This window comes from Electrophorus electricus, chromosome 23, assembly GCF_041902795.1.
Source record: "Electrophorus electricus isolate QZ-2024a chromosome 23, ASM4190279v1, whole genome shotgun sequence".
NCBI classification, from domain to species: Eukaryota; Metazoa; Chordata; class Actinopteri; order Gymnotiformes; family Gymnotidae; genus Electrophorus; species Electrophorus electricus.
The window spans coordinates 6080156-6106612 of NC_137519.1; the positions used below are offsets into that span (position 1 = coordinate 6080156).

Sequence of the window (26457 nt, forward strand, 5' to 3'; positions counted from 1 at the left end):
TTTAACCACTGTAGCCATTGAATTCGACCCATAATGTACCTGTTGGAACTGAATATTCTGACGAGTCCATTGATCCAAATTGGTTCTGAGCTGTGCAAAAGAAAAGTCCAACTGCTCCTGTAGCCAAAGTTAAATTGGTGCTGTTTCCCAACAGTATAACACCACTTCCTGTCTTCTTGTACCAGGAGTAATTACTGATGGGGTTGGAGTCACTGTAGCACAGCAGTGTCACCGAGTCACCAGACACACGGTCAGTAACAGACGGGACTCTGGGAGGGTCTGAGTAGGAGAACAGGAATTAAAATAAATACACTTAAAATGTCATTTAACTTATTATATTCATAACACAAGAGGATAACACAAAGCAAACTGCACCTACATAACACATCCAGCAGGGTGGTGGTGGAGTTGTGCTGTCCCAGCTGGTTGTGAGCGGTGCAGTAGTAGAGTCCACTGTGCTGGGAGCTGATGCTGGAGATGCTGTAATTCTGGCCTGTTGGCAGCAGTGTGTCTGCAGCTGCTCTCTGCTTAAACCAGGAGTAGGTGAGAACAGGAGGGTTTGCCTCACTGCTGCAGGTCAGAGTCACTGAATCTCCCTCCACTCTCTCTCCAGAGGAAACCATCAATGCTCTGGTGTTTCTAGGGGGATCTGAAAACAAACACTCAGTGTTAAAACTAAAGCTCAACTCTAAATCCAAACAAACCTTAATATCTGTAACTTTATATATACATATATATTAATGGCCCTATTTTTGGGGTGTTTATCAACTATCCTGATAAGTGTCATCTGTGTCATGAACTCGGGTCACCTTCCTAATGTGCAGATAGCCATACACCTACCTGGAAACTCACCAGCTTCTGATTCACACTCTATTCAACACACGCGATCCAGTTCTCCTGAATGATCACCTGTCCTACCTCTGCCCTGCCTTCCACCCTCTCTCCTCCAATCACCTTCCTCCCTTTCTCCTCCAATCAGCTTCCTCCCTCTCTCCTACAATGATGTTCCTCCCTCCCTCCTCCAATCATCTTCCTTCCTCAGCTCTTCATATACCATTGGAAGGTTGCTGGTTCAAGCCCCACCACTGCCAGGCTTCAACTTTTGGGCCCCTGAGCAAAACCTTTAATCCTCAATTGCTCACGTTGTACTCAGTCATAATTGTAAGTTGCTTTGGATAAAAGTGTCAGCTAAATGTAAAATGAAAGAACATTCGACTATTCCGACTTGCTTTGTTGCAGCCGCACTGTTTACCTTTGTAGCTCATTTTCGTGTTTAGACTGCCGCTATTTCATCTCTCACTGTCCTCAGGTTTTGTCTGCGTTACACTCTGTCTCTGTAGGGGGGCTTCTACTCTCTACAATTGTCCGTGTTTTTCGATGCAGCCTGTCTGTGTTTAATTAATGTCAGGGGTTTTATAGCATCAACTGGCATTCAGAACTCTGGTAATTCTCTATTTTATATTGATATCGAAGTGCTCATTGTCAGACTTATTTTACAGTGGGCATGTGTTACTAAATGGTGTTGAACCCAGTTTGAGTCAGTTGTAGTTGCTTCCAAAATTAAAGTCGCTTAATGTATTGGCTGTTTTTTTTAGCCTCTTTATAACACTAGCCACTCTGACAGTGTTGTGACCTGGGCAGGGTATTTAAATATATAAACACAGCACATATACTGTGCATCCATACATATATACTTCACATGTACAGTATTAATCATACCTTATGTGTATTTATATGTTACATTTAAAACATGTTGAATATGTTGTTTCATTAGGGTATAAACTGCACCTACATAACACATCTAGAAGGGTGGTGGTGGAGTTGTGCTGTCCCAGCTGGTTGTGAGCGGTGCAGTAGTAGAGTCCACTGTGCTGGGAGCTGATGTTGGAGATGCTGTAATTCTGGCCTGTTGGCAGCAGTGTGTCTGCAGCTGCTCTCTGCTTAAACCAGGAGTAGGTGAGAACAGGAGGGTTTGCCTCACTGCTGCAGGTCAGAGTCACTGAATCTCCCTCCACTCTCTCTCCAGAGGAAACCATCAATGCTCTGGTGTTTCTAGGGGCATCTGAAAACAAACACACACTGTTAACATTAAAACTAAACTCTCATACACAGTCTGGTTGAGAGAATATTATACATTCAGAACTTATAGTTGATAACTGTGAAACTACAACAAAGAGCATCATCATCATCATGAGCTGTAGTAGTAAGTATTGATTGTAGTGATGTTTCTGGTTTATGATTAACTGACTTTATTAAATGCATCAAGACATCATGATTTTCATATGTAAATTCTCCACTCACACACAGGAGGAGAGACAAGGTTCTCATGCCTTTCAGTAGCACAGCTATAACTGACTGCATCCCTGACTGCAGATACAGAGCAGGAGACAGATGTGCAGTGAGACACACGCTGTCCGTTCTTGTACCAGATGTAGGTGGGGTTGTAGGGCAGAGTGCAGGTGGAGCTGCAGCTCAGTGTTACTGTCTGTCCCTCTGATCCTGGGACTGCTGGAGAGTCCACATTCACCTTCAGGCCTGTATGGGAGACTCTCATAAGTGTCTTCAGGGCTCAACACACAGATGGTGAACCATATAACACTGCCAAACACAGAAGACTTATCTTACCTGTGACAGAGAGAGACACACCAGCAGAGCTCTCTGTGTGTATCATGTAGAGGGCTTTAAATCGGAGGAGATATTCTGCTGAGTCACTCTCTGTGAGATGTTTCAGGCTTAGTGTGTTCACATTAGCTCTGTGACTGAAAACCTCCACTCGGTCATCAGCATGACTCAGCTCTTTGACCTGTGGGTGGAGTCTGGCGTACCAGGCAGGTTGGGGGGTGGGCTGCTGATCCGGGAAGGTGTAGTAACCGTGTATGTCCACTGATGAACCAATCAGAGCACAGATGCTCTGGGTGACGTAAGTTACACTCCAGCAGCTGTCCTTTCCATAAACACCTGTAACACATAAACTGAGTAAATCATAGCTGAACAAGCAGACTACCAGTTCTTTTAAAGTCAGTTGTATATAATCAGAAGCTGGGAGACAAGACTTGTCTTGTGTCACTTGTCTTGTTCTCAGGGTAGTTGTGCCAAGTTTCCAGTGGGCCCTTTCATGAATGACCTGTTTTTAAAAAGGGCAAGTAATGTCAGTATATTTTGTGCATGTTTATACAATTACATAGCAGGTTTTATTGTGTTCCTAAGTGTCTGCATGAACATTACTTATAAGTGCAGTTACAGTATAGGCCCCTCCTTTACGCCCTCATCCATGTGATGCCTCTCGCCATGTTTGATGTGTTGTTGTACTCGGTTAACGTGTCACCGTGTGTGTTGTGTTTACACTCCTTTCCTCACATGTTGCCATGTCCCCCTTTATTACTCATTAGTGTGCCTCCAGCTTCACCTGTTCCTCATTTCCATCCCTGTGAATGTTCCTTCTGTTTCCAGTTTTTATTTACTAAGTAATTTACTGTTTATTTACTAGGTTTTATTACCAGTTATGATTTACTATGTGGATGATGGTCAATGTGTAAAGGCTTTAGCATTTAAATGGTCCTCTTATTTTTACTTTTACTTTTATTCTTTTACTTTAATTTTTGCCATTAAAAGACTTTTGTGTCGTTGTTTGGTTGTTTGGTTGTTTTGAGACTCACGCCTGCATCCTGTCACAGTAAGAGTCTAATAAAAAATGTAAAACTTGCTCTTTCGTCAAAACCAGGTCACCCATGAAAGAGGCCAACAGAGGTTATTATTATTATTATTATTATTATTATTATTATTATTATTATTATTATTATTATTATTAGTTACATTTATATAGCACCTTTCTCAAACTCAAGGTTGCTTTACAAATATTGCTTTTTTTTCTTTTTTTTTCCAAGAACAGCAGTGGTTGATTAAAACTTCCAACTGCCAATAATATGTATGTAAACATAAACACAGTGGATTTAAAAATTAAACGCAGTGATTTATGGAAAAACATGTAAAAAAAATAAAAGATTCCAAAAATACCTTAAACACTTGAAAACTCTTAAATTGAAATATATCTAAAAATGCTGTAGTTGTCTTATGTCTTAGCCATATGTGACTCAGCATGAGTTCACTGTAATCTAGTAGAAGTTGCCAGTGACACAGAGTGAGTGCAGTTTAAAGTGAGGACAAGAGCAAGAGACAATGAGAACACAAACAAAACACACTGATATAGTACTGCTGAACCAGCTAGCCAGTGCCCACAAATGTATAGAGCCCTCAACAGTGAAAGGTGCTTCCCAGCTATTTATAAACATGTAGGCAGAACCAGCAGCAAAAACAAACAAACAACACTCAAACAAACAAATGTTTTTTCCATAATCTAATAGATGTGAGGATCTTACAGACAGCAGGAGAGCGGAGCTCCTCATATCCTCTTACAGCACAGGAGTAGCTGCCTGCATCCTCACTACTGTCATACACATACAGTCCATTAGTGTTCTGGTTATATACAGGCTGTCCATTCCTGTACCAGATGTAGGTGGGGTTGTTGGGCAGCGTGCAGGTGGAGCTGCAGATCAGGTGCTTTCGACTACTTCTGTCTGATACTGTAATCTTCAGATCTGCAAGTGATTATAAAAAATGTCTGGTGCTATTTTTAATCAAAAGACAATTATTATAGCTTACTAAACTTATTTTTAAATTATACAACATTACCTGTGACAGAGAGAGATACTCCAGGACGTCCAGTGTATTTCCCCGCAGTACTATCAGTGTGGAATCTGAACCTGTATGTGTGAGCGTCACTCTCTCTCAGGTGAGTGATTGTCATACTACAGTCATTCTGGGAACTCTGTCTATACTGCACTCTCCCCTCATACTCCTCTTCCACTCTCACATCCACAGGTTCAATACCAACCTGCTGCTCTGTAATGAACCAGAATGATTCTGTCACTGTGTGTCCTCCAGGGTATTTATAAGAGCAGAAGAGATCAACAGATGAGCCTTTCAGAGCACACACATGTTTAGGAGTGTAAGTCACACCCCAACACTGTTTACCCAGAACACCTGGAACACAGAGAGAGTCACAGTCAGAACAACATTCAGGTAATACTGGCTGAATATTAATAATTAATGATAGATGTGAATATTCATATTAGCTTTTAAACCAAAATAAATGCATAGGAAATATGCATACTGTCACGGGATGCTCCCCCCCCCCAAACAAGTCATGTGATACGGCCTGCCGCATGCAGGGGGGTTCACCCATGTTTGTAACCACACCCCTGTGAAGGCACGCACCTGCATGGGGTTACGTGTTAATGTGTGTTTGTCTATTTAAACCCCCGTCAGTGCGTGCCTCACCGTTGGTCATTGTTTGTTCGCTGATGTATATAAGTGCGTATGTAGTCATTGTTGGATGTTACTATAGCCTGTGTTTATTTCGATGTATAAGTCATGTCTGTCGTTAATGTTGTGTGTGAGTGCCACTGTTCTACATGTTTAACGTTAATAAATGTTTCACACTGAGGGAGTCTGTGCGTCCTGCTCCACGCCCACCGGCACTCGGGCCAGCAACAACGTTACACATACGATTTATCCATTATGTTTATATATTTTTTAGAAATGCCTGTTCTAGGTAAGTGTACAGACAGAGACTATAACCCATCTGTGGTGAAGCACAGTTGGTCTTAACCATCTTCATTATCAGTGGTTATTTTCTGACTGCAGAACCAGATGGATGGTGAACCAGTCTCAACTCAGCAATGACAATGACACATGTAAACCAGTAACACAGCTATGTCTGATAAACTTGTACAAACGCAGCTCAATCATAACTACGTTTATGTCCATCAGTATTCAGTATTAATCTGATTAAGATCCAACTGCAAGACACGTTTGCTTAGTAAGTTCAGACTACGCTGCTGTGAGTGTAGATGGTACAGTGAAGGGACTGGTGTTTGCTCAGCTCTTGTAAATGGTTCTGTCCAGTTTCTTACATACACACTATTGTAAATGTAGTCAGTATCACTGCTCTGTTGAAACTGTTTCTGAGTGTTTCTGTGTGTATCAGTGACAGAGAATCAGGTGAATTATCTCATCATGAAATATCACACACTCTCATGTCAGATCTGACCAGACTGGATTGGAATGGATCAAGTGACTGAATAATTACTAATTGAATAATATCCGTTGTATAAAAAGAATAAAACACATGTGGCATGCAAATATGTAGAATAAAATGGATTGTGCAAATAAGGCAAATATTGAATAATACTGAAGTTCAGAGTTAGTCTTGAGATTTAGTTCAAATCCAGCACTTACACACTGCAGGAGAGTGCTGTCTGCTGCCATACACACTACAGGAGTAGCTGCCCTCATCAGATACACTGGTGGAGTGGAGCATAATGGAGGCATCATTTCTATATGACCTGTACTGTCCATTCCTGTACCAGTAGTACTGAGGGGTCTTGCTGAAGCTGCAGGTGGAGCTACAGGTGAGTTTCACCTCTCTCTGTCCTACAGTCTCAGGATCCACCTTCACCTGCAGGTCTACACACAGACCACACACACCACACCACAGACCAGAGTTCTGTAAAGGCCAACTCTTGCATGCTTTACTGAAAAAGGGCAGTGACTGTGTGTGTGTGAGTGGGTGTGTATTGATGTGTGTGTGTGTGTGTGTGTGTGTGTGTGTGTGTGTGTGTGTGTTCATTGTCTTATGTTTGTTATTACCTGTAACAGTGAGAGTAAGTCCAGATGAAGCAGATATCCATTCACTACTCCATGTTCTAAATCTGAAGTTATAAACTCCAGAGTCACTTACTTTCACGTTGTACATTATCAGTGTACAGTCATTCCACAATGTGCTTATAGAAACTCGTCCTAAGTATTGAGGGTCTTTGCTCAGGTCTTGTGGTTCTCCATCAGATCTCTGGACCTGATACCACTCTCTCGCTCTGACACTGGAGGAACTAGATGTATATTTGCAGGGGATTTGTACTTCAGATCCAGTAAGAGCACAGAGGCTCTGAGAGGAGAGAGTTACACTCTCCTGAGACTGAGCTCCTGAAACACACACACACACACACACACACACACACACACACACACACACACACACACCAGGATTATAGGAGTGAGTTTACACTCTTATCAGTATCTCTTCTCTTTATTTGAGTGTGACTGTCATGGTGTGAATGCTGATGATGCTGATGATGATGATGATGTTGAACTTAATGAAACCCACACAAACACACATTGGCATTAGAACCACAAATAGGACTCTGCAGTTATAAAACATACAAAACAGTGCACTATTGCAAGATAAACAAATAGATACTGGCGATGGAGGCATGCAATTTAAAGGTGCAAAGAGGTGGATTTAGTGACAAATCTTAAATCCGTTATGGTCTTTATGTATTTCATATTTTCTCATTTTCCATAAAGTGATTTTTTTACAAGACTCAATTCTGAGGTAAGTGTTAGAGAAAGATAAAATGGTGGCTTAAAATGGCCATGTTGATTTGTAGAGATCCCCTTAATGCACCTTTAACTCTCACAGGTAATCAGAGAATAATGGAAGTGGTATCAGAATCAGAATTTTGTATTTGCCAAGTACACAGTATACATAGAATTCTCTTGGTGTTTAAATAAGATTAAGTACAATAAGATAAATAGAGAAAGATAAACTTCATAAAAAAAAAAAAACTATATACACACTATATGTAACCTGTATGTGCATGACTATATATAAACTATATATCTCATACATAAACTATTTATAAACATAAAAGACACACACACACACACACAATTTGTTCTGCAAAGCAAACTCCATTAAAGGCCTTAATGTCACGCCCCCCTCCTCAGCTCTCTCTCTCACGTGATGGGACATTCCACGTGGCTTTGTGTTTGTTTTCCCTCGTGTAGGCGTGTCTCCACGTGCCCTTTGTTTACTTCCCTGTTCCCACATTTCCACGCCCCCCTTATTAGTGATGTTCCTCGCTTTCATCTGTGTCTAGTTCCTTCCTAATCAAATACCACGCTGTTAGTATTTACCCTTGTCCATTATTATTGTCATGTTGTGTAACTGTTGTGTGTCCCTTTGTGTAAGTTCGTACTTGTATGTTGTGTTTTTTTCACGGTGTGCCCCGAGAGCCAAAGGGCGAGGTGCAGGACGCACAGACTCCATCGACGTGGACAAACATTTATTAACACACAAAGACAATGCACTCACATACAACATCAACGATGAACACGAAAACATTTAACAATGACGATGCTAACATTAACATCAACAACGACCAAAAATTCTGCACACTATGAAGAGGGTTTAAATACATACAAACAAGGTGCAGGTATGTGCAGGCGTGGTTACAGACAAACAAAACCCTCCCACTGCACGCTGCGGGCCAAACCACGTGATTAGTGAGAGGCGAGCGTTCCGTTACAGTTCTCGACTTCTACTTTCGTTTACGTTAAACATTGATTCGCTTGCATCCTGCCTCATCACACTTAAACAAGGTTAGGACCTATTTTATATTCTTTATCCAAGACCATCCAGGGTAATTGTCTTATTATATCAATATACAGTATAAAATATGTTGTTATATAATTCAGATTAGACATTTTGAGTTCATTTCAACGGATACGCAAAAAAGGAGATTGACCATCAGCAGTTATGTATGTGCATACATGTGGAGTATTAATTTGTTTTAGCCTATTATTAGTAGAATATTAAAGCATATAAAAAATTCAGCAGACTGTGCATGCACATTAACAACACACTGTAGCCACCTCTAGACAACTATTTGCTACCTCTGGGACTCCCCAGTTAAAACGTCCTAGAACCGCCTCTGCATGAAGGTGTGGTGTGCTGTGATAGCCACAAAGGAATACAATACACTTTAATACAGTTAAAATATTCACTATGGAACGTTGTACAATTTTGAATAGACACACACACACACACACACACACACACACACACACACACACTAATATTAAAATCTTCAGTTTAGATGTGCAGGTAGTGGGAATTTCCAGGTGCAGAAAGTTATTTGAGATCTCAAATTGTTTGCAGTTATTAAAAAATCTGGGATTTTTCTTAAGTAGCTTTTCACATATTTTAGCTATACCCACCTGTTAAAATAAATAAAGTTTCTACCCTATTCAAGTTCCCACAAATGTACATCAATTGTGTGTATATATACACGGGATAACATGATGAATATCCGATGCCAATAGAACACCATTAGAGCTTCATATCTTTACTCTCTTCACTCCAGCCAACCACAACATCGCGAGCTCATCAGGTAGGCACCTCCCTTTGGTGGGGATCATTGAATTAAGCCCACGACACCTCCAGGAGGCTCAACAGTGAGATCTGGTGTCTCAGTCTCACACCCTCCAAGCTCATTTTAAACCAAGCTGCACCTCTTAAACACTGTGCGACTAATAAACACAACTGCACCTCTTAAACACTGTGCTAATATTACTGTAAAAACCATGATGGCCTTTCCGGTGACTAAGGCCATACCCAGCCCCACTGGCACCATTAATGCGCGCTCAGTGCTGCCAGTTCCACTTGGCTATTACCTTTAAGCATTCTCTAACACCAATCCACCCTGGGCTGCCTGGTGACTAAAGCTGGCACCATCAATGCCTCCTCAATGCCACCAGTTCCATCTGGATCTACCACTTTACACCATGACATGACAGCCTCATCCATTCTGCCTTTATGGGGCATTACCCCAACCAGACTGAGCTCTCCTTATCCACAACCACTGACTAGCCCTTTCAGCTACTTCTGACAACTCCTTCACAGCTACTGCCAAATCTGTGCCGAACTGCACAAGTTATAATGTGGCAGACTTTGTGACAAATCCCCTAACACCTGTCTCTACTGGTCTTATATGTGCCTCCCACCTGCGTTCTCTCACCTCAGACACTGCATCTTCAAATGAAACTGTAAGCTCTCAAAATTAATGCATCCGGGGTTTTTTTTAGTTTTTGTTTTTTTTTATGAGTACCACACCATGTCCAGCCTCAGCGAGGTTAACACAGTACATTGTGGGACCTGTAGTTTTTTTATTTACATCAACAAACAATTTCCAGTCTCGTCCTTCACCCCATCTACCAATATTTAAAGCCAATGCTCATTCTCCAACACGCTCCACTTCTCATACAAACCTAATCGCTTTATTAGAAATTCCACTCAGCAATGCATTCATCTCTAGACATTTACTATCAAACACACTAACACTCTTAAGATCTTGATTGTGTCTCCACATGTGACAAACTAAACTTAGACGCTGATAAAATATGCTTCAGCGTGCCAAACCCCACACATAATTTACACTTAGGGTCTTGGCCTACCCACTGTCCATTGTCAAAGCAATATCATGCGTGCCCAAAAAACAAAGTAAAAAAATAAAGGAAATATTCAAAGTTTACCTGCCAGTAACATGAGGATTGTTGCTACCGTAAAATTTCCTGATGTTCGGAAAGACATGTTTCACACACTGGTTCACACTGGTCACACAGAAGTGAAACTTGCAGCTTCAGTAAGTAATAACTTTAGGCTAAATGCTAAATTTAAGCACTGGGAAGATGTTGTGATCTTGGTTACTGTCAAACAGCAAAGACACGGAAAGTGTGTTGTGCATTTAGCAGAGCGTTTGTTCATCACACCCCCCCCCCCCATTTTTAGCTTATAACCGCTTCCTTTTTCTGTTCTCAAGATCACAAAACTCATTCAAGTGTGATAATCCTTTTTTCCTTCTTGTTTTTCTACTCATTTGCTTTGTTTGTTTGTTTACTGATAAGTTAAAGATGTACTAGTCTGCCCTGGTATCAGGCTTGGCCTCTCCTGTGTCCTGCATCATCTGTTACACCAGATGCCACATCTATCACTCCTGTCAAAGTCCCTGAGGTCAGGTTTGAGTTTGATCAGACTGACTAGTAATGGAATTCTGGGTATTTCTTCTACAGATTGACCATAAATTATATCTTTGGTTGTCATGGATGCCCAGAGCTCACAGTCACATGCATTAGTCCAGACTTTCCTATAGCAGAAGCTTTGAATATATTTAGGTCAAATGGTATCAAACAGGAACTCAGCGACCACATAGATGAGAGGTGGGCTTATCTTACACTATCAAACAGAAGAGTGTGAATACAGACTGACATTTATACCACTTTAGTCTTAATCACATACCAGTGAAACACACAGCTGCTGTATTGAACATTTATGTGAAGATACAAGAATTTTTATTTTATGTTATGTTTACTATGGTGAGTAAATAAAGTTTGAAACCACTTTTTCTATTGTAGCCACTTAGTTTGAAGAAATAGGAGATTAAAGATAAAATATAAATGAAATATAAAATCCAGAGTTTGTTGTTTCCAGATTTTCTTTTGTAAACTGTTTTTGAAGTAGTAAAACAAGCAATATAAAGACCTTAATCAGCCACAGGGGGGCGACAGTGAACTCAGGAAACTGTACTGAACACTAGAAAGCAACACAGCACAATGAGTCACAGCAAGTGAAGTCAGAGCATTTCATGACAACAGAGTTTATGTTGAATTCATAGAGACAGAGAAACCCCAAAGAATTAATTAATTGTGTCAGGAATCGATATTTCTCAAAAAAATATTTCATAGCAGGTTAAAACACACATTCTTTGGAAACTGCGACCATCCTTTTAGTCTCTCAATTTTGCTTAAAAATACAGTGATGCTGTAAACCTGTAAGAAATGACAGTAGCCCACCCAGTGTGTACTTCAGGTAATGCATCATTTATTCATACGTCACTGTGTAGCCTTTAGCCCACAGGACAGGAAATGTGACAGTGATGTACTTCATCCCCAGTGTACTGGTGTAGTGATGCCTGTTGAAATTACATATAATTTGATTTAGTGGCTGTGTAATACTTTCTCATGTATTACTAAATTTGAATACGTTTTTTTCTCTGCTGGTTACACATGTGATAAACAAAACAAACAAAAAGTAGGCTCCAGTTAATGTATCTTTTTAACGCAACTTATTTCTATATATAGTTGTTACATTGACTGTTCAATCTTTTTATATAGAATTACACAGTCACATGTTCTTTCTTCAGAAATGCAGGGTAAACAAACACAGGCATGAGGAATATATTTAGGAAAGTAACTATATTCAGTGACTATCAAATAGAAATGATCAAGCAGTTTATTATTTGTGTGTAAAAAGAGCTACGGCTCTCAGTTTGTTTGGTAGTGAGATAAAATTTGCAAAGCAAGCCTGAATAATTTTATGTTAAACCCTTGAACTGGGATGCATTTATAATACTTTCAAACTATCTGGGAATTTGGACGTGGGCTACTCTGGTATCAGAGGATTAACGTGGTCTATGTAGCAATCACAGGTTGAAGCAGCAGGTTTCAGTAACATTTTTGACATGTTTTAACACCTTGTCAAAAACAGATCAGCCTTGATTTTGAGATTGATTCTGAGTGTGGTCCAGGTTTCCTGAGTGTGCTTCAGGGCTGGACTCTGAGGAGTCTTACGGAACCACGTCGGACTACCGGGACTGGTACAATGAAGTCCAGTATTTGGAGTCGGAGTCCGCAGGGTCCTACTACCCTTCCATGGACTACAACGAGGGCTACATGGATTATGAAAGGAATGAGTACAGCGACGTTAGTCTGCCGTCAGACTCTGAGTTCAACTGCGGGAAGGATCCTTCGATGGAGGTGGAGGAGGTCCTTTATAGAGACGCTCCCTTGGACAGCGACACAACGTCTGCAGACTACCAGCACGACGGGCCTCTGGTACCCAAGCTTCCGTCCAAGGCTCCGCCCAGGGCACGCCGTTCTGAGGCATGCAAGATGCCTCATGTGACTTTCAGAGAGGTGTCGTCGTTGTCCGAGGAGGAAACTCCCGGAGACAGGCAAAGTAGCTGGTGCGCCTCCTGAAATGAGTGCGCAGAAGTCACCGCCCCCTAAATCGGCGAGGGGCGATCTCCCACTGGCAGGTTGGACTTCAACAGGCTGGGGTTCTTGCCGGCTTCCCTGGACTCTCTAGCAATCCTCGATGTAGTTTAATACGTGTCCCTGTCACTGTGTCTGTCCCCATCACATTGTCTGTGCCAATCGCTTTGTCCCCCTTTGTGTCAGTGCCTGTACCTGTCAGTGTGTCTGTTCCCGTGTCTGTCGTTGTCCTGGTACATGTCCTTCGACCCTCTGTCGTGTTCGCGCTGGCCTGTATCGGGTCGCTCGGTCTTCCGGCTTCGCCATTTGGCGTTGTTTTCGGGGCTGTAGCCCGATAGGCTGGCACGTTGCTGGCAAGTCGCGCCGTTGGGGAGGGGCTCTGTCACGGTATGGCCCCTCCTCCAAAACATCTCCCCGTGTGTGTTTGTGGGTGTGTGTGTATGTTTGTCCATGAGTCCACACCCTCCCTCTGTTCCACACCTGATCCTTCTTGTGTGTCATAAAAGTCTATCGTTTACGTGTTACTGTGTCAGTGTTTGTTTAACAATGATAGCGTGTGTGTTGCGTCTTCTCTGTGTTATGTGTTAATAACCATACACTGCAGATTAAAATTTGAGAACACACAATTTCCTAAACGTCAAGGTCACTGAATTGCTATGTGAATTTATCCTAACAGGAGTAAAAGAGCAATATTTTAAGCTCATTTCATGATTTGTATATATTCTAAAGCACAGTATAAAAATTTAAATGAGATAATTGAAAAAGAACAATGATCAAATTTAGAGAACACTCAGATACCTGCAAGTTATTGGTGTTAATCTGGCACCTGGTGCTAATTTCCTTAATTATCTGACATACCCTATTTAACTGGCAGCCAAACTTTCCAGTTTTCACTGACGTTGCAAGATGGTGAGCTGTTCCAAAGTGACTGAAATTCTCCGGCAGCAGGTTGTCCAGATGAAGGCCAAAGGGGTGACCCTATCAGCTGTAGCAAGAGAAGTTGATCATTCCAAGTCTGTGATTTCTAGAATATTGCATCTTTAAAACATCACAAACTCAATTAATCCACCAAGAAGGTTGGTTGCCCACGAAAGACAAATGCAAGAGAGGACAGGATAATGCGGAGAATCTCCACAGAAAATCGGTTCAACACTGCAGCTGGAATTGCTCGCCGGTTCACCACTGTACAGGGTAAGGATCGTAATACACTGTCTCGATGTTCAAGAGCATTTGCACTGAAAGCCCACTCTGCAGTAACCAAACCTCTCATTAGCAGAAAGAATCAAAAGGCTAGACTAACCTTTACTGAGGAGCATGTTGTGTGGACAGAGGAGAAGTGGTCCAGAGTTCACTTTAGTGATGAAAGCAATTTTAATTTATTTGGGTCTGATGGGAAACATGTTCATTGACAAACTGGGGAAAGACTGAACCCAAAGTGTTTAAAGAAGTCAGTGAAAAGCGGAGGAGGAAGTGTCATGGTTTGGGGAATGTTTTCGGCAGCAGGAGTTGGACCTCTCGTACGGATACAACACATGGTTCCTTCCTTGCATTCATCAATCAATCAGCCAGCAATTTTCATGCAGGACAAAGCCCCCTGTCACAGCAAAACGGGTAAAGCAGTTCCTTGAAACTGAAGCCATTGAAAGAATGAAATGGCCAGCCCAGAGTCCTGATCTAAACTCAGACATGAATATTTACCATTTTTTGAAGTGAAATGACCCTTCCACAATAAACACTTTTTTTTTATAGAGCTTGATTAATATCAATTCCTTTTTGCATGCAGTTGTTGTTGTTGTTTTTAGTCCTCAGGAATACATAGTTTGTTCAAGCAGACTCCCAGTCTCCTAATATTAATCCTGAGAAACTGATAGTCCTGTAGATTTTGTTTGATTGTTATGGATCTGTTATTGTGTTGAATATTGTTATTGTCTGTTTATTATGGTTGGGAAAGAATAGGCTCTGTGAATTTATCAGAATGTATGTAGAAAAGACGTATTAATTAACAGCATATGACATCGCATTGACACAACCTGTATTGTATGCTATTGATTGGTTTCACAATAAGTACCCGGAACGCTCCAAACCTCCCCACCTCCAACCCTTTTCCCCCCCATCTTGAAGATACTGTTACAATAGCACAATCACTTGGCTAGAAATGCAGTTTGATTGACAGCCTCTTAGGATGTGGGAAGAGGGGGTGGCACAAGCAGCTGCCACACTGCAATATGACTTAGGGGGCCGTGGGGAGAAGCTAAAGCCAATTATCCTGGGCTAGCCACGTGCTAATCAGTCACTTCAAAATTAATCCCATATTCCCTCTTCTCTATTATCCAATCTGTTTGTGTGTATGTGGCATACATACAGAAATGGATAAATAAGGAACCCACAGTGCCCTGAGCACTTTTTACAAACCACAGAGAGAATACTAAATCAGTGTATGAAATCTGCATTTCATCTGTTGCTTTTTGTTGCGGCGATATTTCATCAAACATAAGCAGCCGTGGCAGGACGCGGCTCTCATCAGGAGATGATCAAAAGCCAAAGGTTTTCCACGGCTTTTATACGTTACAGTTGTTCCGCGGCCATAGGTGGCCTGTGGTACTAGAATATTATCCTACATGAGACATTTGGAAACTGAAATCTTAGGTTTTTTTAAAAATACTATTTCCTGTGTCAGGGTTCTTTGTGTGGCCCTGTCCTTCAGCGTTCGCCTTTGTGTGTTTTCTTAGCTGTGTGCTGCATGCATGCATGTGTAATTGTTTAAGGCTCTGCGTGTGGGCATTGTGCCTGCCTGTGCCTCCAGCTTAAGAGCAGTCTGTAGATGGCACTGGTGGAGCATCCCCGTGGGCATGAGTGCTATTACTGCAGCATGCCTGAGCAAGAACATGAGGAAGAGGGTCAGAATGGAGCCGCATACAAGGGCTGATGGAACTGGAGGTCAAGGTTAAAGGTAGGGTTAGCTGTACTGTGTATATAGCACTGGATCGCTATAGTGAGAGTATGATGTTATGTAGTTCATTGGAAAACTCAGGTAAAGATAATATTACAAGACTGAATATGTGCGCATGAAAGATGGACAAACACACTGAGATCTGAGTGGTCACAAAAAAAAGTCATTATTATTTTTATTTTTTTAAATAACAATGAAACATGGCTGATTGGTCAGGATCAGTGATGAGAACCCTGCACTAATTGGTCAGGATCATTCATGGGAACCCCTCATTGATTGTTCCGTAACTGTTTGTGTACAAACTGCACAACGCCTGGGTTTATGTATGCTTAAAAACATGTATGATATAACTGCGTATCCAGTGTGAAAGTATACTCCTCACTATCATGATGTCACTTCGTGTCCAGTGTAAGAGTGCACGCCTCACTATCATGATGTCACTGCGTCTCCAGTGTGAGATGCAGTCCAGTACTCTCATGCAAACAGAAACTGGATGAGGAAGGATGACAATATTTTAAAACCTCTTTAAATGAAAACAGGGCAGCATCTGCTTGGTAATACTGTTTGTGAGAGACTCTAAGGAGACACATTACACACACACACACACACACACACTCCTAACAGACACCCACACTTGCTCTAAGTAACTAAGGTTACCATAATGAAGACAGGCATATGAGAGTGCCATGCTGCTTAGTTGAGTTGACCTTGTAAAAGCCCCAGCAGGTGTGTGCCACACCCCAGCTGGCACAAACTGTGCTCTCATCAGGGAGCTGCAGAATAGGGGCCTTGATCATACGATGTTTCAGTTCATCAAATGCCTGCTGGGCTTCGGTGGACCAGTAGAACTGATCCGATGCCTTCCTGGTAAATGCGATCAGTGGGGCTGCAACTGCGCTAAAGTTCTTAACGTACCTGCGATAAAAATTCGTGAAGCCGAGGAAGTGCTGGACCAGATGCAACGAGGTGGGTCTAGGCCAGTTCTCTACAGGCCTCACCTTGGCAGGGTCCATGCACAATTTATTGTGGGAGACAACAAATCCCAAAAAGGAGATGGTACGTGCATGGAACACTGACTTCTCCAGCTTAACAAAGAGGTGGTTCTCGAGCAGAAACTGGAGGACCCTCCTAACATGGGTGACATGTTCGTCTACAGTTTGGATGTCGTCTAAGTAGACGAACACGTATCTGTCAAGGGCCTCGTTGATGTACCCCTGGAAGACGACAGGTGTGTTCATCAACCCAAATGGCATAACCAGACATTCGTAGTGTCCAGAGGGGGTGATGAACGGCGTCTCCCGTTCGTCTCCCTCTCGGATTCTCACTAGGTTGTAGGCGCTGCGCAGGTCCAATTTGGTAAAAAATAGAGGCCTGCTGTAGCGCCTCGAATGCTGAGGTCATGAGGGGCAACGGATAACGGTCCTTGACAGTCACCTTGTTAAGGCCCCAGTAGTCTATACAGGGGCATAACCAATCGTCTTTCTTCCCGACCAAAAAAACCCCCCTACCAGTCGGAGAAGCAGGTGGCCGGATGAATCCTAGGGCTAAGGCTTCCTGGATATATTCCTCCATTGCCTGATGTTCAGGCCCTGAAAGGGAGAACAAGCAGCCTCTAGGGGGACTGGAGCCCGGGAGGAGGTTTATGGCCATGTTGTATTGCCGGTGGGGGGGCAATAGTTGGGCCTTCTGTATATATACACATTGACCATCATCCACATAGTCAATAGCCTTTACACATTGACCATCATCCACATAGTCAATCATAACTGGTAATAAAACCTAGTAAATAAACAGTAAATTACTTAGTAAATAAAAACTGGAAACAGAAGGAATATTCACAGGGATGGAAATGAGGAACAGGTGAAGCTGGAGACACACTAATGAGTAATAAAGGGGGACATGGCAACATGTGAGGAAAGGAGTGTAAACACAACACACACGGTGACACGTTAACCGAGGACAACAACACATCAAACATGGCGAGAGGCATCACATGGATGAGGGCGTAAAGGAGGGGTCTATACTGTAACTGCACTTATAAGTAGTGTTCATGCAGACACTTAGGAACACAATAAAGCCTGATATGTAATCGTATAAACATGCACAAAATATACTGACATTACTTGCCCTTTTTAAAAACAGGTCATTCATGAAAGGGCCCACTGGAAACTTGGCACAACTTCCCTGAGAACAAGACAAGTGACACAAGACAAGTCTTGTCTCCCAGCTTCTGATTATATACAACTGACTTTAAAAGAACTGGTAATGAGCACTAATGAGCAGTTTCATAGAGCATCTGTTCTGGTTTGTTTTCACCTCTCTATCGCGAGAATGTTCACACGTCTGTGTAACATGCTGCCCTCTACTTCCTGATGCAGGGAACCCAGCTGGGACATACGCAGCTTCTGGAGTCACTGTGGTTTTCTTTCTGACTCTCATTGCTGTCTGTCTATGGGTGAGGTAAGAAGCTGAAGCCACATTGATATTACACACCCTGCCAATGCTGTAGGCTGTTTCCTGCTCAGTCCAGAGAATGAGAGTTTAGTTTTAATGTTAACAGTATGTGTTTGTGTTCAGATGCCCCTAGAAACACCAGAGCATTGATGGTTTCCTCTGGAGAGAGAGTGGAGGGAGATTCAGTGACTCTGACCTGCAGCAGTGAGGCAAACCCTCCTGTTCTCACCTACTCCTGGTTTAAGCAGAGAGCAGCTGCAGAAACACTGCTGCCAACAGGCCAGAATTACAGCATCTCCAACATCAGCTCCCAGCACAGTGGACTCTACTACTGCACCGCTCACAACCAGCTGGGACAGCACAACTCCACCACCACCCTTCTGGATGTGTTATGTAGGTGCAGTTTGCTTTGTGTTATCCTCTTGTGTTATGAATATAATAAGTTAAATGACATTTTAAGTGTATTTATTTTAATTCCTGTTCTCCTGCTCAGACCCTCCCAGAGTCCCGTCTGTTACTGACCGTGTGTCTGGTGACTCGGTGACACTGCTGTGCTACAGTGACTCCAACCCCATCAGTAATTACTGCTGGTACAAGAAGACAGGAAGTGGTGTTATACTGTTGGGAAACAGTACAAATTTAACTTTGGCTACAGGAGCAGTTGGACTTTTCTTTTGCACAGCTCAGAACCAATTTGGATCAATGGACTCATCAGAATATTCAGTTCCAACAGGTACATTATGGGTCGAATTCAATGGCTACAGTGGTTAAAGAAAGAAATGTTACTAGCACACTAATGAGCAGTTTCATAGAGCATCTGTTCTGGTTTGTTTTCACCTCTCTATCGCGAGAATGTTCACACGTCTGTGTAACATGCTGCCCTCTACTTCCTGATGCAGGGAACCCAGCTGGGACATACGCAGCTTCTGGAGTCACTGTGGTTTTCTTTCTGACTCGCATTGCTGTCTGTCTATGGGTGAGGTAAGAAGCTGAAGCCACATTGATATTACACACCCTGCCAATGCTGTAGGCTGTTTCCTGCTCAGTCCAGAGAATCTTTGCTCTGATGTTTACAGTATAGGGTCACACAGTATCAACAGGATTAAATTCACTTTCCCCAGACTGTAGTAACTGTAGAGGGCTTAGATTAATGCAGGAGAATTGAGTGTGATGCTGGTGATGTTATTACTGTGGTTCTCCACCAGGAGGGGATCTGCAGCTGTCAGCAGAAGGAGTGAGGAGACCAGCACAAATGTGAGTTTAAATGAGGGACTCAACAGATCACTGCAGTTGTTCTTAATGGGTCTCATGTCATAGTGGACTGTGCAGCCAGCATTAGTGCTTATGTTGATTATTGTTACTTCCAGAGAAACCTTTTCATTTTCTCTCTCTCTCTCTCTCTCCTAAAGCATGACTCTGCTCCTGTATATGATAATATCTCAGCCCTGGCTAAGACCTGTGACTCCACAGTATCTTCAGATGATCAGGATGAAGTTCACTACTCCAGTGTTCATTTCACACACTCCCACACACAGGAAGTGCTCTATTCCACTGTTCAACTGCCAAAGGCTCTTATTCAAGGAGAGGAAGTAGAGTACGCCACAGTGAACATCACCAAAACAAAAGTCTCCCCACAGTAGGCTATGCAAATGGCATAGTTCATTATGTCTGTATCACTGTTACACATGGAGTGTAAGTTATTTCTGAAGCAAATAATATAATAAAGTCAACTGAATAAATAAATATAATTACAGCCCTTTTCATAAGTTCTTCTTTAGCAAATAACATAAATTATCTGAAAACAACAGCAAATAATGTTATTATCCATCTTTAAATAATTCTATATATAAAGTATGTTTGTATTGTTGCATTTGAAAGTGGTGTAATTTTGATTTTCAGTCTGAATTTTTATTTTCTCATGAGGTGAGTATGGTCTATACTGTACTGGTAAATGCTTGCTTTAAATACTGGGATTATTCTTCCTGTCATATATCCTTTACTGCAAGACCTTTGTAATATTTTGTAATATTTTTGTAATTTTTGTAATATTTATGATAAATTCGTACAGGATATGAAATTGCAATATAAATTACAGAGATGATAATGGCTACTCATTTTATACATTGCTGTCATGTAGCTTTTACTGATCAGAACTACAAAACATTACTGCTGTATGAAATATTGTTATCAGTCTAGTGCTTTATAAAACAGGAGACTTGAATTTGGTCTAAATTCCTCACTCACTTATCTGTAGTCCCCATACATTCCACCCTCCTAATATTCTCTGCCACTCCATTGCCAACTCATGTAAAACTTTCTATATCCGCCACTGATGGCTGTTCCCATGGGATTAGAGTAACCTGGTGTTAATTCTACTGGTCAGTTTAGGTAAAAGGTGCCAGAATATTGATGAGGCAGCAGTCTGTAAAAATAACTGACATTGTGAATTTGATCAAAACAAAAGTATTTGAGGAACTCCTGCTGCCCATTTAGAACTTGACATGTCCTAATGTGGCTTTAGATGGTAAGCATAAACCTTTTATTCAAAATTAAAGTCTTGAAAATATGTTGGGTTTTTTTTGTGCTGAATGCAGTTTTTTTTTATCCATGTAAAGCTACATGAGTTACTACATTTGCTCAGGGGATAACATGACCTTAGTCTTGTGAAATTGCTCAGCAAGGACTAAACTCCAATCTACAACACAGTCCAAGAATCTGAGAAAAGCTTCACCCACCTTCAGACTCCAACACTTCCAGATATAACATCACCCACCATCAGACTCCAACCTCTCCAGATATAACATCACCCACCATCAGACTCCAACCCCTCCAGATATAACATCACCCACCATCAGACTCCAACCCCTCCAGATATAACATCACCCACTGTCACACTCCAACCACTCCATCAGACTGTAATCAGCATAATGTGTCTTAATATTTAGATTATTTGATTTCTTAAATAACTTCAAAGTGCCTTTCTAACCTTGCTGTTACTTCCTGTGGTGTTTCATTTTAAATAGAATGATACATTTTTGCAGTTCTTTACCTGTGTGCTTACATTATTACACATGTGGAAGAGTAGCATTACTCCTTATCATAAGTGTAAAATTCCAGATATACTATATCTGTACTTAATCTGATGTTGTATTTTAATGAAATTGTTTATATCACTGATGCAGTTTTAGAATAACATTTATTTTAAAAAATTGCTATTTCAATTGAAATGTAGTTTATAAATGTTTATAAAAAACACTTGTAGCTACACTGTACGTTTGATGTGTTATTAAATGTGTTGTGTCTCAAATGTGACATAATAGAGATATTGGAAAGATGAATAGCTTTAGCCTATTCATTAGTAATATTAGCTGATAAGCGTTTACACCACAGGCACCTACCAAACCCTTACAGGCCTCTACCAAAGCCTTACAGGCACCTACCAAACCCTTATAGGTCTCTACCAAACCCTTATAGATCTCTACCAAAGCCTTACTCATTCCTACCTAACTGTCACCAAGCATTTGCGAACCTTTAACCAAACCTTTGACCAAAGTCCTTCCCAAAATCTTCTTGTACTAAACCCATAGTGGGTTGAACCAGGCCTTTTGGAGCCAGGAAGTGTTAACCCAGATGTCTGAGATCTTCAGTCCGTCACCTGGCAACTCCAGCATGTAATCCGCCATTCCTGTCCCATCGGCCCTGAAGAGACTCAGCGCTCTGTGCACGATGTACTCTATTTCCTGTCACACCATAAATCAGTATTAGGAGCCAGAATTATGTAAACATGAAACTGTGAGATTTACAGTGCAGGAATGGGTAATAAACACAGCTCACAGAGGTCGCGGGAAAATCATACACCTGTAAACATTATACAGACATGCACACGTGGACAAGCCTCCTATTAGTTTACTAACTTAGATGTAATTCTGTACGTGTGCTTGAACACACACACACACACACACACACACACACACACACACACACACACACACAATGTTGTCATCTGAGTACATTGTAAGTTGTTTTTTTCTTTCAGGATATCTTGCTTTACTCATTACCCCCCCTCTCTTTCTCAAACTCTCTCACCAGCATGAACTCCAGTTCTCTTGCTCTGTTCTTAGACCACTTCATCTCAAATAGATCTCGCCCTCATAGCCGACAACCTGATCCTGCAGGGGTGCAAGCAGAATATTGGAATAGTGGGTTTATTATCTGTGAGTAGTAGAAGTGCGTGTTGTAGGACATAGGAGGCATCCTCTGAAAGCTTTAAAGTGAAGGCTTTGCACGTGCTTAGTTTGCTTCTCACCTCGTTCAGTTTCAGCTTCAGAGGGCATTCAGGATGTCAAATAATGGCGAATCTACCACTCACTATAGCTAGCTAGCTAACAAAGTACAGAAAGCCTGCACAGTGCTGTTCCAAAGTTTCTCCGCATCAACAATAAACAGTTAGCTTACTGGCCAAACTGACCTATTTTGCCTACATATTTAAGAATGCACACATATTGTTCTATCAATATAATTTAAGGACTAATTAAATAAATGAAATATACTATGTTTTATTTTTCTTGAATGATTTCTGTTAAAATAAGATGTAACATTATGGGTGGAATTATACAAAAAATGTTTACACAGCCTGTTGTTGGCCTCCTCAATCTGAAGCAACAGCACAAGCAGCAGCTTCTTCACGTCACCTTTTCATCCACAGGGGGGTGATATCAGGTTATATTACTAATTAAGTAAACTGTCTGCCTCTTATATAGAATTGACAGACTTCATTAAGAAAGATGAGCTAAGAAGCATCAGTTAGAGCTATGTAGAAGAGACTATTCTTTGTACTTTCAGCTGTCTTAGATGGCGAAGATTTCAATTAATTGAGATACTCAGTTACTGTAAATTAACTTTTCATTTGAAATATAATCCCACAGATGTAATTTGACATGGCCCTCATCCATAACTAAGAAACTGCCACATTTATGTGTTTATACAATAATAATATTTTGCCATTAAAATGAAAATATGCCAGCTTTGCCGTTGTTATTTATAACATTTTTCTTGAGAGTGTTACATTTTGTGCTTAACCACAGGGATTCATTTTCATGCCAAAGATGAAAGTACTTTTTGATTTGGTGAGTGTGTGTGTGTGTGTCTGAACTTGGATGTCTGATCACTTTTACTAGATATATCCATACGTCCAGTAAACAGGTCATTTGCATTTATATTTACATTTACGGTATTTAGCAGACACTCTTATCCAGATCGACTTACAAAAGTGCTTTTTCATTTACCCCTAGAATACATCCTAGCCAGTAGAGTAGATTAAAGTCCAATATACCAATAAACTAGCATACTGAACTAGAATAGAAATATAGGGATCAGTGCTAATGCCTAGAAGTACAAAATACATGAGTTCTATCTCAGACAATGACTCTGCTGTCCAGACAGCAAGTGGAAGTTCATTCCACCATCTGGGAGCCAGGACAGAAAATAGATTCCATGCTTGTCTTTCATGAGATTGGAAGTTTGATTTTTCAAGCCAATCCGTACTTCAGGTTTAAAGTATTCGAGTTACGGATCGGGGTTTGACCATTGACCTCATGTATGGAGGGGCTGGTCCATTTTTGGCTCTTCTGGCGAGCATCAAGGTTTTAAATCTGATGTGTGCAGCTACTGGAAGCCAAGGTCATGCTAGAGAGAGAGAGAGAGAGAGAGAGAGAGAGAGAGAGAGAGAGAGAGAGAGAGAGGTGTAAGACGAGCTGCAGGTATTGTTTTGGCAGTGGTGGTGGTTCGGGGGTTTTGGTGGAGAAATGCGGTAAACAGATGTTGCTCATACTTTATATGAATAAACTATAATGGAAACATCCTCCTGTGTCTAAAACCTGAACAATGTAGATGAAATAAATACAATGGTTGAAATAGGACAGTCTGGACACTGAAGAAGAAACCTTATACACATAAACAAGAATGTGCAATTTGTTATATGATATACTGGAAGAAAACTTTGAAAGCCAATAATGTGTGGTAAGCCAAGCAGACCAAGTGCAAGGAAGACCTGGTTAACTGTAGAGATATTCAAGCCTGGTTAACTGTAGAAATATTCAAGCTTCAGTGTTAGACAGCAAATATTCAGTTGGCCAAGTTTGCCCTGCAATTTACAAATTTTGTAGGCTTACATTACCTAGTATGCAATCATTGCTTCATTAAATCAAAATGGAAAAAGAAATCCAAATTCATAATTTTTTTTAACAAGTCCACATAAAAAGTACAGACTGCAAGGATGAGTAAGTCCAAACTGATGGCATGAGTTCTGCTTGAGGCAGTGCATGCAGAAAAACTGCTACTGGCACATCCATCATTTTTGAGGTAATTAATATTGCTATTCTAAGACAGACATCTTTTATTTTTAAATCCCATAAATGGGAACCGCTCCGTATTCTGTGTGATTATTTAAACCTGGATCCTAAAAACATCCATCAGATAAAAATAAACAGCCCAGCAAATACATGGCAAATACACAGTGGTGAGTATGAGAAGCTCAATAAATCACTAATAATAATAACACTTATACTAATAATAGGCAAAAGCAAAAAGTGCAGCTATAAAAAAATCAAATTATACTTTCACAGTCAGTGTCCATAAACCTTCTTAAAGCCATTTTGTAGAGTTTGCTTTTTGCATGAACTGCTTGTGTTTTTAACACATGGATATGCTGAGATATGCCAACACATTGCACTTTAAATTTACTATTACACAATTAATCATTAGAAATTATTAATGCAAATGCAAATGCATAAGAATGTGTGTTAATGACTGCTAGACAGAGGAACAAGCTGTCCACAGCTGTGGAACAGAAGAGTGATTTCCTTGGTAGCGGTAGCTTCAGTTGAGAAGGGTCAAGGTACAATTGCAGCTATATTATCAGACATATTAGTCAAAGTCAAATTTATTTATATAGCGCTTGTTGCAATAGTTGTTGTCACAATGCACCTTAACAAAAGTCTGGGTCCAAGCCCCCAGTGAGCAAGCCAAGGGCAACAGTGGCAAGGAAAAACTCCCTAGAGCACGAGGAAGAATCTTTGAAAGGAACTAAGACTCAGAGGGGGGCCCGTCCTCCTCTGACCGATAACAGACACTACAATAGTAACAATATAAACAGTAAAGAGTGAAGTAAGTAGTGAGTGAGAGAGAGAAAATAAATAAATAAGACAAATAAAGAAATGAGCAATCAATTTCTAGTCCAGTTTTCTAGAAGTCCAAGTCTGGTCCTGACGGCATGCGCGTGTCCGAAACCCATCCCGCATGAGAACGTCCATCAAGCGCAACGGAGAAGTAGTTGGCTGGTGTGGAGGTGTGGTGGGCTACAGCAGGGGGCGTCAGGGGGTGGTGGGAGGAGCCATGGCAGCTGAGACGGGTTGAGGCTCAGTAACAACATGAGATTTAGGGGTTGGTGTATCTCGGCAGAACGAGAGAATAGATTATTAGGCATGTCCAGGTATGAGGTAAATTAGGGAACTATAATGTGCAAAGATGGACTCTGGCGGTCCATCATGTAAGTACCTTTTGATAGATAATCAGATGGTGAGATGCGCTTCCTTTTACATGAATGCAGGTGTTTTCTGTAGTCAGGAAGTCAGCCGCCACGTCTGCTCTTAGTCTGGGCTCTGGTAGTCTCATTCTGACTAAAATTGCTAAATATTTAGCTAAAGTTCTTAACAGTAACTCAGATGTTAGGAGTGACGACTAATTGTCTGGAGGAAACATCATCATGGCTCTGGGGCAAGCAACATGCTGGCGAACCAGATAAGGAGCCAACAAGAATAAAGAATGAATTCCACAAAAGTCATTTTTACAATTTTTAAATCATTCACTGAGTGCAAGAAGTGTGAAGCCTTTTGTGATAAATGTTACAGAAATATTTCAGGCATAATGCAACTTTGGCTTCGGTGCAAATACAGAGTAGACATGGAAAATGTACTGTAATATAAACAAGCAAATGTTAAATCTTATCCATATGGGACACGCTCTGCACAATCGGCTTTGAGGGTCTTATCACATCGCTGCTGCCACCCAGTGAGTAGATCGTGCCATTACATCTGTGCTGAGTTCTG

General features: G+C 41.3%; 2 protein-coding genes across 4 annotated transcripts in view; one reads left to right on the forward strand and one right to left on the reverse strand.

Moving 5' to 3' along the window:
* LOC118240430 (sialoadhesin-like) overlaps positions 1–20829 on the forward strand; it is an 85737-nt gene extending 64908 nt beyond the window's left edge. Inside the window, exons 13-14 of the mRNA XM_081706289.1 lie at positions 19558–19606; positions 19762–20829. Of these exons, the coding sequence (XP_081562415.1) occupies positions 19558–19606; positions 19762–19992 (280 nt within the window). The 3' untranslated portion in view covers positions 19993–20829. The remainder of the gene's footprint in view (positions 1–19557; positions 19607–19761) is intronic.
* The window catches only part of LOC118240428 (sialoadhesin-like), a 105325-nt gene that overhangs the window by 2638 nt on the left and 76230 nt on the right, over positions 1–26457 (reverse strand). Inside the window, exons 1-7 of one of the 3 annotated variants that reach the window (XM_081706302.1) lie at positions 10432–10606; positions 6709–7041; positions 6298–6525; positions 4690–5040; positions 4377–4595; positions 2626–2958; positions 1931–2535 (exon numbers count right to left, since the gene is read on the reverse strand). In XM_081706302.1, coding sequence (XP_081562428.1) covers positions 2279–2535; positions 2626–2958; positions 4377–4595; positions 4690–5040; positions 6298–6525; positions 6709–7041; positions 10432–10489 — 1779 coding nt within the window. In that variant the 5' untranslated portion in view covers positions 10490–10606 and the 3' untranslated portion in view covers positions 1931–2278. Of the gene's footprint in view, positions 1–39; positions 280–1930; positions 2536–2625; positions 2959–4376; positions 4596–4689; positions 5041–6297; positions 6526–6708; positions 7042–10431; positions 10607–26457 lie in introns of those variants that run through there. The other 2 variants (XM_081706300.1, XM_081706301.1) reach the window with 2 other exon arrangements.